The following is a 17,860-nucleotide window of genomic DNA, read 5'->3' as shown; positions in this document are numbered from 1 at the left end:
CTACTAGGCTTTTTGTTTTGCCTTACTCTTTATTCATTTAGGCTATTTATTCAGTTATTCATCATCTTCCGTCCTTCGCACTACACCGCACGCATTCTCAGACCTGTCACCTGTCACTCATCATCGTAGGGGAGGTGTTTGGAATCATTCCCGCGTTACAATCATCAGCCAATCAAGGTGGTCACTTCAGTCAAGCTCGTGCATGAGTAATGACGTCATCCATGGCAACGAAGACTCACTCTTAGTTTAGGAGTTGTCATTTTTCTTTACTAAGAGTAGGTCTGAAAGGCGTTGTGAATAACTTTTAAGAGAAAACTCCTAGCTAAAATCTTTTAGTGCGATTTAGGAGTACTCCTAGTGGTAAGATAAAATGCTTTGTGAATACGGCCCCAGGCAAGCACAATCTCTTAGCATTTTTAGATCTTACCTTAAAACCTTTTATTTTAATACCTTAAAGCTTTTAATTTAGTATCAAATTTTCATTGTGCATTATTTTATATGGTGTATTGTCTTGCTTTAATTTTATATGGTGTATTTTTGTTCTATTTGTTTCTGTAAAGCGCTTTGAGATTGTACAGTTAAAGGCGCCACAGAAAAAAAGGGTTATTAATAAATAGCATACAATATGGACATCATAGTTGTTTAAGTCACAATCAGATAGACATTGCTGAAGATAGTATGGTGAAGTATGGAAATTATTTCTAAATACTGCAGCTGTTTCAGCAGAAGGGCCTTTATCTTGAGAAAACAATAATTAAAGGGTGTTCATGCATCACACTGAATGGAGACAGCTGCTCAAACACAAAAGACGGTTTGATTACGTAACTTTCGCGCCACCGTCATCGCCCGCCTTTCCCTTTAAATCGATGTGAATGTAAACATTATGCGCGGGAGACGTTTAGCAGCAGGAAAGAATTCACAAGAACCCGCCCCTAAACTACACAAGACGTCATGTGATTGGATAACGGTCGCGTCCGTCAGAAAGAGCGCGCTCTGCCATATTTAAAAGTGTTGGACGTTCTGTTCGGAGTCAAGGAATTGTTCGCGCTCTCTCATTGGTTACTGTGCGCTGGGGGAATCTCACAGCGTGTGCTCATTGGTTGTCCGGCGCGAGCGCTGTAACGTCCTCTTTAACGATTGGCTGGGCGCTGCGCTCGGGCGCGATTTCCAACGCGGGAAAATACCGAGTGCGATCGGGTCACTGTATCAAACTCCTGCCAGTGAGAGCGAGCGGAATCAAAGGCACCGCGCGCTGGAACAGTGATACATGTAACATTGGGAATGACTGACTTTATTATTAAGCAACTAACGGCGGCACGTTAACGGCGGGATATTCCTTCCAACTGCACTTATTTTCACTTTGGATTTCTTTTTAAATATTTTAACAACGGTTTTAGGATCCAGGATTTTTTACTGCACTTATTGGAAATGGCTGACAGCAAACATCAAGTTATATTTTGTAACGATTCGCCAAAAAGAGTTTTGGTGTCCGTGATCAAAACGACCCCGATCAAACCGAAAGCGGATTCTCTGATGCCCACCAGCCCCGGATTCAGTGATTTCATGGTTTATCCGTGGCGTTGGGGTGAAAACGCGCACAATGTGACCCTGAGTCCCGGTTCGGGCAGCGGAACCGGATCACCGACCCGAAACAGCGCTTCTCCCGCCGAATCAGATCTCAACTCCTGCCCGGAGCACTTAAAGGTGAACTAAATCACTATACCTTACTAGTACTGTATAAGTAGCAATGCATTCTGTTTTATATAGCCTAACACTAGCACATAGTTGTAATTTATTAGCGTTTATTAAATTTAAGATTTGAGTTTCGATTCTGTTTAACGCATGATACACGTTAATTGTGGCATACTGTATGTAAAACGCGCGCGCGCTGAATGGGATTTTAAATTTCCTCCATTGTGAGGCAGCTGGAAGTTGGGCGTGATGACGTAAGACGCGCGCGCCAAAATGTTACCGATTATTGGTTCTAGAAAGCTCCACTGGCCACATAATGACACATTTAAACGTTTTCATGTGGATGTTATTGTGGTAAGTAACACTTTACATTAAGGTTCATGAGTTATCATGGACTAAGAATGAACAATACTTCTACAGCATCTTAGTATTAATTTCAACATTTACTAATACGTTATTAAAATCAAAGGTTGTATTTGTTAACATTAGTTAATGCACTGTGAACTAAAATAAACAAACAATGAACAGCTGTAGTTTTTATTAACTAACATTAACAAAGATTTTTGTTTTTAAAAACTAACAAATGTATTGCTTATTGTTAGTACATGTTAGTTAATACATTAATGTTAACTAATGAACCATATTGTAAAGTGTTACCATTATTGTTCTCTAGTTTCAGTTTTTGAATTAACATATTATTCATAATATGTGGCGTTATGTTACTATACTGTTATTATTACATACTTACCATGTGTTTTATGTTTGTTTATCAGGTATGACACTTTTAAAATTACATTATTGTATTATTAACTGTGCATTAATAACTATGTTAACTTTTATTATGTAATGCATAGTTTTTTCAAAGTAAAAGTCAGTTTTAATGTTATACAGTATATGACATTCTTCTTTCAGACGAATAAAATCAGTTATATTAAAAAATGTCAAGCTTTATAATGGCACTCAATGGGTGTTTCTGTTTTGAAGTCCCTAAAAGTGCATCTATCCATCATAAAAGTGCATCTATCATCATAAAAGTGCATCTATCATCATCAAAGTGCATCTATCCATCATAAAAGTGCATCTATCCATGATAAAAGTTCATCTATCCATCATAAAAGTCCATCCATGATAAAAGTGCATCTATCCATCATAAAAGTGCATCTATCCATCATAAAAGTCCATTCATGATAAAAGTGCATCTATCCATCATAAAAGTGCATCTATCCATCATAAAAGTCCATTCATGATAAAAGTGCATCTATCCATCATAAAAGTGCATCTATCCATCATAAAAGTGCATCTGTCCATGATAAAAGTGCATCTGTCCATGATAAAAGTGCATCTATCCATCATAAAAGTGCATCTGTCCATCATAAAAGTGCATCTGTCCATCATAAAAGTGCATCTGTCCATCATAAAAGTGCATCTATCCATGATAAAAGTGCATCTATCCATCATAAAAGTGCATCTATCCATCATAAAAGTGCATCTATCCATCATAAAAGTCCATCCATGATTAAAGTGCATCTATCCATCATAAAAGTGCATCTGTCCATCATAAAAGTGCATCTATCCATCATAAAAGTGCATCTGTCCATCATAAAAGTGCATCTGTCCATGATAAAAGTGCATCTGTCCATCATAAAAGTGCATCTGTCCATGATAAAAGTGCATCTGTCCATCATAAAAGTGCATCTATCCATGATAAAAGTGCATCTATCCATCATAAAAGTGCATCTATCCATCATAAAAGTGCATCTATCCATGATAAAAGTGCATCTATCCATCATAAAAGTGCATCTATCCATCATAAAAGTGTATCTATCCATGATAAAAGTGCATCTATCCATCATAAAAGTACATCTATCCATCATAAAAGTGCATCTATCCATCATAAAAGTGCATCTATCATCATAAAAGTGCATCTATCCATCATAAAAGTGCATCTATCCATCATAAAAGTGCATCTATCCATCATAAAAGTGCATCTATCATCATAAAAGTGCATCTATCCATGATAAAAGTGCATATATCCATGATAAAAGTGCATCTATCATCATAAAAGTGCATCTGTCCATGATAAAAGTGCATCTATCCATCATAAAAGTGCATCTATCCATCATAAAAGTGCATCTGTCCATCATAAAAGTGCATCTATCATCTCTAAAAGTGCATCTATCCATCATAAAAGTGCATCTTTCCATCATAAAAGTGCATCTATCATCTCTAAAAGTGCATCTATCCATCATAAAAGTGCATCTATCCATCATAAAAGTGCATCTATCCATCATTAAAGTGCATCTATCCATGATAAAAGTGCATCTATCCATCATAAAAGTGCATCTATCCATCATAAGAGTGAATCTGTCCATCATAAAAGTGCATCTATCATCATAAAAGTGCATCTATCCATCATAAAAGTGCATCTGTCCATCATAAAAGTGCATCTATCCATCATAAAAGTGCATCTATCCATGATAAAAGTGCATCTATCCATCATAAAAGTGCATCTATCCATCATAAAAGTGCATCTGTCCATCATAAAAGTGCATCTATCCATGATAAAAGTGCATCTGTCCATCATAAAAGTGCATCTGTCCATCATAAAAGTGCATCTGTCCATCATAAAAGTGCATCTGTCCATCATAAAAGTGCATCTATCCATCATAAAAGTGCATCTATCCATGATAAAAGTGCATCTGTCCATCATGAAAGTGCATCTGTCCATCATAAAAGTGCATCTGTCCATCATAAAAGTGCATGTATCCATCATAAAAGTGCATCTATCCATCATAAAAGTGCATCTATCCATGATAAAAGTGCATCTATCCATCATAAAAGTGCATCTATCCATGATAAAAGTGCATCTATCCATCATAAAAGTGCATCTATCCATGATAAAAGTGCATCTGTCCATCATAAAAGTGCATCTGTCCATCATAAAAGTGCATCTGTCCATCATAAAAGTGCATCTATCATCATTAAAGTGCATCTATACAACATAAAAGTGCATCTATACAACATAAAAGTGCTCCACAGGCTCCAGCGGGTTAATAAGGGCCTCCTGAAGCGAAGTGATGCGTTTGTTTAAGAAAAATATCCAGTCATTTATAGCAACATCCAATAAGTTTGTTTATGATGGATGGATAGATTCACTTTTATGCATTTTTTAATATAACTCTGATTGTATTCGTCTGCATGAAGAATGTCATACACACCTAGGATGACTTGAGGGAGAGTAAATCATGGGCTAATTTTCATTTTTACGTGAACTATCCCATTAAAGTGCTCGCGTTTGCATATGGATCGTTCTGTCATCAGTCTAACTTGCTTTTTCCTGGTTTATTATTGCAGGATGGGATCCGGCGTGGACGCCCGCGGGCCGAAACCGTCCGAGAGCTGATCAACGAGGGAGAAAACTCCACCAGTCGGATCCGATGCAACATCTGCAACCGGGTCTTTCCCCGGGAGAAGTCCTTACAGGCACACAAGCGGACACACACCGGTTCGTGACGCCACACTGAGTCCTACGGGCATGCTCGTTTGCGTTCAGATGACAGAACGAGTGTTAATTTTCCTGGTTCTGTTACAGGGGAGAGACCGTATATGTGCGATTATCCGGACTGCGGGAAGAAGTTTGTCCAGAGCGGACAGTTGAAGACCCATCAGCGTCTCCACACCGGAGAAAAGCCCTTCGTCTGTTCGGAGAAAGGTGAGCGTTAAGTCTTTTTCTCACTATTGTGTCGTATACCCGAGTGAAACACATCTGGAAGAAGAACAAATGTGGGCGGGGCTTGATTTTGCCTGTTGGGAATTGATTGGATGGATGTGGTTTGCTATTGGCTGATCTCATGTGAGTGACAGGTTGCCCCGCCCACATCATCAGAGAAGAGAAGAGATGCTGCAAGAGGAACTTATTCTGATTCAAGATCACCAGGAACATGATTTTAACATTTAATTTATATTTTAAACATGCAATATTCCATTAGTCCCCCTGTAGTTAATAAATGTATCCCTTAAAACTCATCTTTGATCACCAAAATGGCACATTTAAACGTTTTTTTTTCCTTAAAAGTGGCTTAAAATAATCTTGAATGTAACTCGACACCCTTGTCTCATTTACTATGCGTGGTTCTATGAATATGCAGATGCGCCCCGCCTCCACTCACTCCCTCAGCTCAGAGATCCACTGGTTGACGATCACACGTTGATCTGATTGGTTACAAGGTAGTTTGTGACGTCAGAAACACCAGCGATTTCAAAGCGTGTTTTTGAGACTGTCTTTGGTTCACTGCAGTTTTAAGGAGGAAATACTCAGCAATGCTGTCGACTTATGAAGTTACACATGCTTTGTCTTAAAGCGGATTAAAAATAAACATAAACAACATTAAAAACTGGGTTTACAATTTCAATTTTGCATGAATTATATCGAGGCTGTGATGTGCTAGTATTGTGCCATTATTATTATTAGTGTAAATCAGCGCTGTGATCTCTAAATGCTTGAGTCTCTCTAATGTAAAGTCATTTCTCTGTGTGTTTTAGGATGTGGTAGCCGGTTTACTCACGCTAACCGTCACTGTCCCAAACACCCGTACGCTAGACTGAAGCGCGAGGAGCCCACGGGCGGCCCGGGACAGTCCCAGGGAGCCGACAACAAGGCCGTGGCCGAATGGCTGACAAAGTGAGTAAAACGTCAAGAGACGCTTGATGAAAACTAGGGGTGCCGATAAAAGCAATTATCCGTGTTGTCATTGTGTAAAAACAGCTGATGATCAGCTGACCTGTCAATCAAAAGGGGGCGGAGATACACACCAGAACTGAATTCAGTAAGTGTGTAAGGATGTCATATATTGTGCATAATTCACCATAAGCTCTGTGCTTACAATGCTGGAAATAATAATAATTTAACATTTTTCTTTCAGACTGTAAGTTTACACACCATGCATTCTTGCATATAAGATATAAGACTATAATAACTGGTCCATCCCCCCAAAAAATTGAGAATATGTTTATTTTTAGTGCTTCAGCTTATTTCAGTTTATTGCCAAGGCAACGTTTCTCATTTACGTTTAGTTTGTTTTTCAACTAATATTTATATTTTATTTCAATTAACGTTAACACTTTAGTTTAGGGTTCAATTCTCACTATGAACTAGTTGCTTATTAACATGCATATTACTAGGATATTAGCTGTTTATTAGGACTTATGAAGCACATCTTAATGCTTTATTCTACATCCCTCAATCCTAAACTTAACTTCCTTACTAACTATTAATAAGCAGTAATTATAGGTTTATTGAGGCAAAATCAGTAGTTAATGGAGAAATGGAATACTAGAGCTGAGAATTTACCCCCAAATTACAATTTAAAGTCATTACTGTGCAAAATGAGAAAAGCATTAAATAGACATTACAAAAAGTAGCTTTAGAACAAATAAAAGTTTTATTTGATTTTATTACACAAACTTTTAGGCTTCAACGGCCATGAGGGCGAGTAAATGATGACAGAATTTTCAGTTTTGGGTGAACAAATGTTTTTTGTTTTTTTTTTGGAAATAAGATTTATTTTTATGAAATGATACTCTAAATAAGAAACTAAAATTGGCGGTAGTCAGATTTCATTTTCAAGTAAATTTCAAGTCCCCCTGTATTACATTTTTTTTATCCCTTAAAACTCATCTTTGATCACCAAAATTACATATTTAATTTTTTTCCTTGGAAAAAAATTCTTCATGGTTTAAAATATCTTGAATGTAACTCGACACCCTTGCCTCATTTAGTATGCGTGGTTCTATGAATATGCAAATGAGCCCCGCCTCCACTCACTCACTCAGCTCAGAAATCCACTGGTTGACGATCACACGTTGATCTGATTGGTTACAAGGTAGTTTGTGACGTCAGAAACACCAGCGATTTCAAAGCGTGTTTTTGAGACTGTCTTTGGTTCACTGCAGTTTTAAGGAGGAAATACTCAGCAATGCTGTCGACTTATGAACTTACACATGGTTTGTCTTAAAGCACATTAAAAACACATAGACACATAAACAACATTAAAAACTGGATTTACACCATCATTTAAAAAAAATAGTTGTTTTGATTTCACTTTTCATTCAGTAGTTTTGTGTACATCTTTGACACAGCTTTGTTTTATATTTCAGTATTAATGCCTCAATACACTTGAAGGTTTATAATACCTTCGTTTTGGCCCGATTCTGTTCAAAATGAGTTCGTTATTTAACGATAATCGCTGTGCGTGTTTTCGTCAGATACTGGCAGACGAGGGAACAGCGATCGCCCGCGCCGGAGAAAGGAAAGACTCTGAGTAAAACCACTATTGAGGATCAGGAACAGCAGGATCCTCTAGATTTCCTTCCGTCGGATGAAGGTGAAGAAGACGAGCAAGAGGACGAGAAGAGCGCAGGAACGGCGCGTCGGCGTCTCCAAGAGCAGAGAGAGCGTCTCCACGGTGCTCTCGCTCTCATCGAGCTAGCTAACAATCTCTCGGCCTGAGAGCGACACCAGACGTGGACTTTCCTCCCGATCGAGACCCGGCCCGGGTCACATAAGCTACAAGCACCTTATTTTGCTTTCTATTGTACCTTTAGGCTGCTATGATGGTAGATGATATCATTATATGAAGAATGTCGTTTTGTTTTCTCCGCTTGTTAAGCAGGTGAGACGTCGTTTTGTTTGTTTTTTGTTTCGTTGAGCACTTTGTGTAAATGAGTGTTTCTCTTTTTGGGTTTGTGGGTGGAGATGTTGTGTATTTGTAAAGGATTTTTAGTGTGCGTGTGTGTTTTGAAACAGGGTGCGCTGATCGACCTGCTAAAGATGAAGACTTGTTTACGGAGGATCGCGTAGTTAATGGCTGGCTTTCGTATACGTAGACGCGCATTAGCCCGGTTCGCTTCCATCACATTGGTCACGTTTAATCATGTATTTATTCTATTTAAAGCAGTGTTGAGCGCCACCTGCTGTCAGCCGTAGGCGATGAGGGCTCAGGCTTTGCAATAACGTCAGACTAACCAGCTTTAAAACGCCATCTATGTGTCGCAGAGGTACACATTTATATGCTAGCGTATAGAGTTCATAGGTAAAAAAAAAAAAACCCTATAAACTGAAGCACTTACAATATTAATCTATTACTTTTTGTCTCACGTCAATAGCTCAACTATAGACACTTCCAAAGAGAGACGATCGAATGAGATTCTGGATGGGAAACGGCACTTGTTATTTCAGTGTGTTCATAATCCGTAACACTACATTCTGTTCACGTGCTTCATGTAATTTAGCAGTTCGTTTTACGTTCATTTGGATGAAATGCATTCGCAGATTTCATGCTTGATGCAGTCAAATTCAGCGTCTTTCCTCCTAATTTGGTGAGTGCATGTGCAAAAACTGGAAGATGTTTCTGATAAAGTTAATTGGACATTTTTTTTGGTTTTATATATATGGCTTTTTGAGTTTTATTTGTCCATTTTATAACTGAAATAATATATTCCCCCCCCCCAAAACCCTCGGAAAGCCGTGCATGATGTACCTTGTAAAAGCAAAACGATCCCAGGCGATGACGTCACGACAGCAGAATGTAATTAAGTGTTTTGTTTTTGAGACGTTCTGTTCGCTGTGCTGAAAGGACTTTGTAAATTTGTAAGCTGGCTTTTTTTTTTTTACTCATTAGCCGAACTTAGTGTTAGCACTTCAAGTCCTAATTAAATGATATAAATCGTTCTTGGTTGTCATGTTTTTTTTATTTTAAATAAGGGTATAAAACATGGAACGGGTTTGTATGTTCATCAAGCACCAAGTGATTTTCTTCTCAAAATTTAAATATTGCCATTCAATAAAAAAAGACTAAACATTGAGATGCAAACTATAAGGCTCTATCATGTTTTCTCCGGATGATCGTCTGTGATGTGAATCGCTGTGTCTTCGGACGGTTTCACGTTGGCTTCTGAAGAGCTGCCGCCGCTGAACGTGATGTAGGAATAAATCAGTCCAGCTGAGATGCTGAAACATGGAAAAACTCGAGCGTTAGGAGACGGACGGCAATGATGCCGTGGAAATATGACTTGAAGACGTTTCCTACCATATATTCAGGCCTATAAAGTTTGTCCATGAGAAGATATAGTCTCCGCCAACAAACATGCCGATATACATCACAGCAACATTCTGAGAGGAAACAAGACAACTTATGAAAGCCCTGATGAACATATATGATTGATCAACTATATGTAAACTAGGGATGCACCGATATGAAAATTTGGGCCGATACGATAATTCTTTATATTTGAAAGCCAATAACCGATATATTGACCGATAAATCGAAATCCAAATTTTGGCCGATACCGATAACTGATCAGATTCTTTTATATTAGAAATCCAATAACCGATATATTGGCCGATAAATCTAAATACAAATTTTGGCCGATACGATAACCGATAATTCTTTATATTTGAAAGCCGATGACCGATATATTGGCCGATATATCTAAATACAGATTTTGGCCGATACCAATAACTGATAATTATTTTACATTTGAAAGCCGATAACCGATAGATTGGCAGATGTATCTAAATCCAAATTGTGGCCGATACCGATAACCGATAATTCTTTATATTTGAAAGCCGATAACCGATATATTGGCCGATAAATCTAAATACAAATTTTGGCCAATACCAATAACTGATCAGATTCTTTTATATTAGAAAGCCAATAACCGATATATCTAAATCCAAATTGTGGCCGATACGATAACCGATAATTCTTTATATTTGAAAGCCGATGACCGATATATCTAAATACAGATTTTGGCCGATACCAATAACTGATAATTATTTTACATTTGAAAGCCGATAACCGATAGATTGGCAGATGTATCTAAATCCAAATTGTGGCCGATACCGATAACCGATAATTCTTTATATTTGAAAGCCGATAACCGATATATTGGCCGATAAATCTAAATACAAATTTTGGCCAATACCAATAACTGATCAGATTCTTTTATATTAGAAAGCCAATAACCGATATATCTAAATCCAAATTGTGGCCGATACGATAACCGATAATTCTTTATATTTGAAAGCCGATAACCGATGTATTGGCCGATATATCTAAATACAAATTTTGGCCGATACCGATAACTATTTTATATTTGAAAGCCGATAACCGATATATTGGCCGATAAATCGAAATCCAAATTTTGGCCGATACCGATAACCGATAATTCTTTATATTGAAAGCCGATAACCGATGTATTGGCCGATATATCTAAATACAAATTTTGGCCGATACCGATAACTATTTTATATTTGAAAGCCGATAACCGATATATTGGCCGATAAATCGAAATCCAAATTTTGGCCGATACCGATAACCGATAATTCTTTATATTTGAAAGCCGATAACCGATGTATTGGCCGATATATCTAAATACAAATTTTGGCCGATACCGATAACTATTTTATATTTGAAAGCCGATAACCGATATATTGGCCGATAAATCGAAATCCAAATTTTGGCCGATACCGATAATTCTTTATATTTGAAAGCCGACAACCGATATATTGGCCGATAAATCTAAATACAAATTTTGGCCGATACGATAACCGATAATTCTTTATATTTGAAAGCCGACAACCGATATATTGGCCGATAAATCTAAATACAAATTTTGGCCAATACCGATAACTGTTAATTCTTTTATATTAGAAACCCAAAAACCGATACATCGGCCGGTCACTTTTGATTCATTTAATGCGTCCTTGATGAGTAAAAGCATTAATCTTACTGACCTTAAACCTTTGAACAGTAGTGTACATTAAAATAATAAAAATACAGTGTATAATTACTTTAATTGCTCCGACGACTGTCGTTGTAAGTGCAGTGTTGTAAAAGCTGCAGAGGATGATAGAATACATCAGAATAAACCTGAAATGAGATATAAGATTGTAGTTATTTATAAATATATATACATGTATATATCCAATTATAAAAAGCATCAGAAGTCAGACTCACCCCATGACACAAGACAGTAAAAAATAAAATATGAATGTAGAAGACAGCCATCCTTCAAAGGCAAGGGCCTTAAAACAAGGAGAAAGATATGCTGAAGTTCTCTAATTCTCATCTCAATTATTTTATCCTTAATGTTCTCGCTCACCTTTTGTAAATCTCCAGTGTAAGCGCTCGCCAGGACGGTTGGTATAATGATGATAAATGCATTATAAAACAATACTCCATATTTACCAAGATCCTGGAATGACAGACGGCGACAGAAGTGTTTGCATTCAGGGTTGTGAAGTTTGCACTGCATGACTATCAGGCGTATTTCTAACCGAAACGTACAAATCAATCACTGTTATTTGATTAGGAGGAGTCGCATTGATCTGTCAGTTCCAGCACATGCATGTTTCAGATACGCAAAGGTCAAAGCAACAGTTCTTGAGGTATAATCGCATTATTATTTACAGAAATATCCACCTGTCGCTGATAAATGGACTAATGCTGTCATAAAGTACCTCCATTCCCAGTTTTTTCTTGGTGTAAACGCCACTGGCGGCCGTGAAGAAGTCGTTCAGCAGAACAAAAGTGTAACCTTCCGCATTAAAGGACAGATCCGAGCTGAAAGTTCAATGCACATTTATTTGTACAGCGCTTTTCACAACACACGTCATTTCAAAGCAGCTTTAAATTACAATTTAGAGTGATGTGTTATCAGAGGAAACTGTCTAAGTTATGCATTTCAGAAATGCACATATAAAAAATCACAGTTAGCGAAAATTGTATGAATTTAAACAATGCAATAATATAATGCAGCTCATTGAAAACATGCTGTGTGTTTATTTGCATGCATATCTGTCATGTATGAATGATCTGTGTGTGTTGTTCGACTGTACCTCGCTGCGACCAAAGCGCCCAGAACTATGGCCAGAACACTGAACACCAGCGACGACGGGAACGTTTTTCTGCACATACACACACAGTTTATGGCAAGCCGGTTTAACTTTTATTCATTTCCAGGATGTGAATGGTTGATATCAAGAGTTACATTTTTACTAGTTAAAATGATAGTTATTGATATCAGGAATTAGATTTCTACTATAACAATGGCCATTTTTGATATCAGAAATTACATTTCCACTAGTAACAATGCTAATTCTTGATATCCACAATTTAATTTCAACTAGTAAAAACTACAAGTCTTGATATCTGTAATTGTATTTTCACTAGTGAAACGTCACCATAGGCTGCCATTCAAAATCCATTGTTGATATCAAGAATTAATTTCTTACTTGTTGAAATTCCAGTTTCACATATCAGAAATACAATTATTACTAGTAAAATCCTTTATTTTCGATATCAAGAATTAAACTGTCACTAGTTGAAATGTCTATTCTTGATATCAACAATTGAATTGCTACTAGTAACAATGTTCATTTTTGATATCAATAATTCAATTTTCACTATTGACAATGTTAATTTCTGATATCATGAATGTGATTGTTACTAGTAAGAAAGCCATTTTAGATATCTGAAATAATATTGATATCAGAAATACATTTTCAGATATCAAAAATGAAAATTTTTACTAGTAACAATTCAATTGTTGATATCAAAAATGTAACTCTTGATATCAACAATTCATATCATGGAAATGAATAAAAGTTAAAACGGCTTGCCATATCATTTAAATTAAGTAATAATTATAATCGTTCATTTTAATTATAATCAAACACAAAAAAAAATCACACAAAAAACACATTAAAGAAAACAGCTCTTCTCGTGGACCATAACAATAAATAATACGTCTCTGGACTTAACAAATCATTATATAATTATGAACATTTGAATCATTAATATAATAATATTATAAAGGATAATATAAATTATAATAAAATAATTATGATAATTAAGCAAACAAAAAAGCACACAGCTCTTCTCATGGACCGTAACAATAAAAACTACGTCTCTGGATGTAATAATATTAATAAATATTATAAATGAGAGTACATACCTCAGTATCCTTGATTCCATAATCATTGTCAGTAAAATTGTGAATTTTCTGAGTACGGTGAACATGGGTAAACTGAGGAACACAAGAACGTCAGATTCATACGAGTGCCATCATTTTACATTAAAGGTACATTATGTACATTTAAGTCAATAATGCTGAGTCAATACATCATCGAACATTATTCCACATATGAAAATTGAATACCAATAACCGATAATTCTTTGTATTTGAAAGCCGATACCGATATGGTGGCCGATATATCGTGCATCCCAAAGAAATACTGTACAACTGTTCATCAGGGTAGGGTTGCACCAGCCGTTCGTAAGTTATTTCTTAAATTGGAACGTAAAGTCCACACTAGAGGCTTAGTAACTACTAGCTAGTTTGTAACTAACTCTGAACTTTATTCCGTTGCACCATTTGTTCGTAAGGCAGAACGTAGCTAGTAGGTCGTAAGCTCTCCGTAAAGTAATTCGTAGTCGCATAATATGACGTTTAGCCTCGGTTATCCAATAGCAGCCTTCAAACACGTAAGCAAATGTTGTGTTGAAATGCTGTGAATTTCAGTTTATCCTTCATTCTTTTGCCTCATGTTACTAACGGTAAAAATAAGTTTCCATTAAATATGATACTTGATCATGAATAGCATAAGTGTTTTTATATGTAACATTCAGAAACTTTATTTGAAATGAAATGAATAAGGATCAATAAATAAATATTGATACAAAAAGCATAAGAAATTACGTTTATTGATTATGACTGATAGGCTATTTGACATGCACAACATGAACCGATGCACACAGCGGCGTGCTGTTTAGGATGGGTTCGTGTTAAAGATAGCCTCTGACAAAGTAATCTTTTCACATAATGTTCTCTCTCTTAAAATGTAAGCGAGTGTAAATGTCTGCATTATCATATATGTATTAAGAATTGAAGTTTGTCAGGTAAAAGAATTGATTATTGATGCAGTTCAGTGTGTTTGATATTTTATTCCAGCCGTTACTCCTGATCGGAGGCTGCCGTAAATATTTAGTTTAAACGTAGAGTTACGCTTCAACTAAGTTTAATGGTGCAACGCAAAAATATTTAGAAGTGCGTAAGTCGTAACTTAGTGTCCATTTACGTCAAAACTAGGCTAAGTTATAACTTACGCACAGCTGGTGCAACCGGCCCCTGGGCCATTAAATAATGTTAGTACAACTTTAGATTTTAATAATTTATTAGAAAATTAATTAACGAATAACTGAGATTAATAAATGCTTTAACAGTATATTTCATTGTTAGTTAATGCAGTAAATTAATGTAAATTAATGTAAACAAATGGAACCTTGTTCTTTTAATGCAAAACTCTTCTGTTTCTTATTTATTTACCTCAGTTTCTTCGTTCCTCCCAGTCCGGTCACGTGATTGCCGACGTACAGCAATGGCAAAGGAAAAATCTATATAAAAATTAATATTATCAATAAGCAAAGCAGTGTGATTGAAAACAAAATGACACACATTACATTACCTTTCCAGGGATACTTTTGTCAAAGTCCTGAAAATTGATAATTTTGTTCCTTTTGGCAACATACAGAATGATGATTGTTGCTGTCATCTATGACGAAATAAAAACAAAATAAAAGCTGATACATTATGAGGGTTGTTAATGAAAAGTTGATTAATTTTGTTAAATGTTTCTCACCTGCCCAATTCCAAGAAACATAAATGAAGGAAACCTACCATTTACAATAACACACATCATAATGAATTGATTAATCATAATGTTCTTATGTATGAACAGCTTATAAACATGTACATGCTCTATGAAAGCCGGAAGCTGACACTTACTTGAACTGGGTTAAAATACTTTTATTCACTACGATGATGAAAAACGAAGAACATGCGTAAAACACGGCGGAGAAAAACTTCATGAACTTCGTGTGTTTAATATCGTCGTTTAACGTCATCTTTATTTCGAGTTCTTTAGTCTCCATTATTAATCCTCATAGTTTTCTCTTCCTTCGGCGGTCTGGAGACTAACATGCTGTTCCTGCTGATGATCTAAACCCGAAGGGGAAACACACTAAACAGGTTATTAAATAATCACTCATGGTGTGAGAGGAGATTTAGGAACGCTGTCAGTTAATGATTGAACGACACTGAGGAACGACAGCTCCGGTAGAATCAGAATGAGCAACAACTAATATGACAGGAGGCGGGGTCTCAGAGAGGGCGGGGCTTAGTGGCGCGGAAACGGTCTGTGGTTTGTGGAAGCCCGCCCTTTTACGTTTAAACTATATATTTATATATATATATATATATATATATATATATATATATATATATATATATATATATATATATATATATATATATATATATATATATATATATATATATATATATATATATATATTAGGGCTGTCAAAAGATTAATCGCGATTAATCGCATCCAAAATAAAAGTTTGTGTTTAAATAATATATGTGTGTGTACTGTGTATAATTAAATTTGTATATATAAATACATACACATGCTTTTATATATTTAAGAAAAATGTGCAATTTATATATAAAAAAATATATATTTATATATAATATAAATTATATATAAATATATACAGTATATGTATGCAAATATTTCTTAAATATATACATGCATGTGTGTGTATTTATATATACAAAATAATTATACAGAGTACACACACATATATTATGTAAACACAAACTTTTATTTTGGATGCGATTAATCGCGATTAATCTTTTGTATATATGTATATATATATATATATATATATATATATATATATTTTTTTTTTTTTTTTTTTATGTACATTTATAACAGTATGTTTTGTGTTATATTACCTTTGCATCAAATTACAATAAACTAGTTAACGCTGTGGGAGTAGCGGGTGTAAAGTTGACATCTCTCTCTCTCTCTCTTCAGACTGTCGTTATTAATCTTTCGTTATTAATCTCTTTTTCCTCTTTTTGAAAGTTGTGAAAACACTATTGTGGAGTTTTACTTTTGCTATTTCAGCAAATAGGAACACAAAAAAATATTTTAAATGTAGTCTCTCATTCAGTTTCTGAGAAACCAATGTAAAAAACAAATCAGTTTTGGTAAATCTTATTACATAAAACAGTCACAAACAGTCCAATCTGAGGTAAAAAGTTGACTTGTATGTCATAATTTTGACTTTCCACGTCATAATTGTGACTTTTAAGTATAATGTCGACTTTTAATTGCATAATTTTGACTTATGTCTATTATGATTTACAAAAGAGAAAGAAAAAAATCTCATTTGGCAGAAATTCCAAAATGAATTGAATACGTTCAAATAATAACTGTCCTATTTTACATTTACATTTTGTGTAAATTCGGTGGCTATTGTTTAATAATAATTCAATTAAAAAAAATAAATAATAATAATAATAATAAAAGTAGTGTTTACTGCAAAATTGGCCTGTTCCTGATTCCGCCACTAGATGGCAGCGGATGCCGCGAAATCGACATCATTCCCTTGTGAGCCTTACAGTATGTGCTGTTCAGTGTTCACTATATAGGGAATAGTGAACGAGTAATGATTGCAGGCAAGCACCAGTCTCTAGGTTGAGCTTTTTCCTAAAACTGTCCATACTAACAACACCATGTTGTTGTTCTAAAAAGCTGCCTGAAAATAAAGTTTTGCAAACGAGTGTCTTTGATCACGTGACTCTCAATTTCAGCTGCTGTTTGGAACATTTCGAGACTTCACGAGATTTTGAACAAACCAAACATGTGTTTAATGAATGAAACCGAGAGATTATAGAGAGAAGAGCTGACAGACAGGCCGAAGCTGATCCACAACTACAGCTTTCAAACCGGAAACTCCAGGGGCCTGTTGCACAAAGCTGGTTTCAGTTGCTAACCAGGTCAATTCGAGATTAGTTTGACCAAACTCTGGTTTTCGGGCTCAAGAAGGTGGATCGGTTTCGGATAACCTGCTCCAGAACAGGTTTTAATCTGGGTCAGAGATTCGCAGGCTAAAACTGGGCCAGTGACGTGTCTCAGATGCAATAAAGCCACGCCCCCTTTCTCTCTCGCTACAAATCAAAGCAGTTTATGGTGAAAAACCTTTAGAGACAAAATTGTTCATCTTTTGCTGCTAATTATTTATATTTATAGTAT

General features: G+C 35.7%; 2 protein-coding genes across 3 annotated transcripts; one reads left to right on the top strand and one right to left on the bottom strand.

The window, feature by feature from the left end:
- Positions 1 to 1,203: 1,203 nt before the first annotated feature.
- Positions 1,204 to 9,560, top strand: znf367 (zinc finger protein 367). Its single transcript, XM_081349999.1, has 5 exons — positions 1,204 to 1,704; positions 5,047 to 5,197; positions 5,285 to 5,404; positions 6,235 to 6,373; positions 7,957 to 9,560. Exons 1-5 carry the CDS (start codon positions 1,429 to 1,431, stop codon positions 8,198 to 8,200), a joined length of 930 nt encoding a protein of 309 aa, XP_081206125.1. The 5' UTR covers positions 1,204 to 1,428; the 3' UTR covers positions 8,201 to 9,560.
- slc35d2 (solute carrier family 35 member D2) lies at positions 9,289 to 15,890 on the bottom strand. 2 transcript variants are annotated; one of them, XM_081349997.1, is made up of 12 exons: positions 15,541 to 15,890; positions 15,395 to 15,428; positions 15,221 to 15,307; positions 15,082 to 15,149; positions 13,711 to 13,782; positions 12,593 to 12,661; positions 12,215 to 12,317; positions 11,857 to 11,949; positions 11,712 to 11,779; positions 11,546 to 11,624; positions 9,780 to 9,862; positions 9,289 to 9,700 (listed from the first exon to the last, which is right to left on the bottom strand). In XM_081349997.1, the coding sequence occupies exons 1-12, from the start codon at positions 15,684 to 15,686 to the stop codon at positions 9,577 to 9,579; spliced, it is 1,026 nt and encodes a 341-aa protein (XP_081206123.1). In that variant the 5' UTR covers positions 15,687 to 15,890; the 3' UTR covers positions 9,289 to 9,576. The 2 variants fall into 2 exon arrangements, with proteins under 2 accessions (XP_081206123.1, XP_081206124.1); XM_081349998.1 differs by lacking the exon at positions 15,395 to 15,428 and having other exon boundaries at positions 9,448 to 9,700; positions 15,541 to 15,869.
- Positions 15,891 to 17,860: the final 1,970 nt, after the last annotated feature.

This window comes from Scardinius erythrophthalmus (genome assembly GCF_964197995.2).
Source record: "Scardinius erythrophthalmus genome assembly, chromosome: 20".
Lineage (NCBI taxonomy): Eukaryota > Metazoa > Chordata > Actinopteri > Cypriniformes > Leuciscidae > Scardinius > Scardinius erythrophthalmus.
Note: the sequence above shows the minus strand (reverse complement) of the source record. Positions and strands in the feature narration are given on the sequence as shown.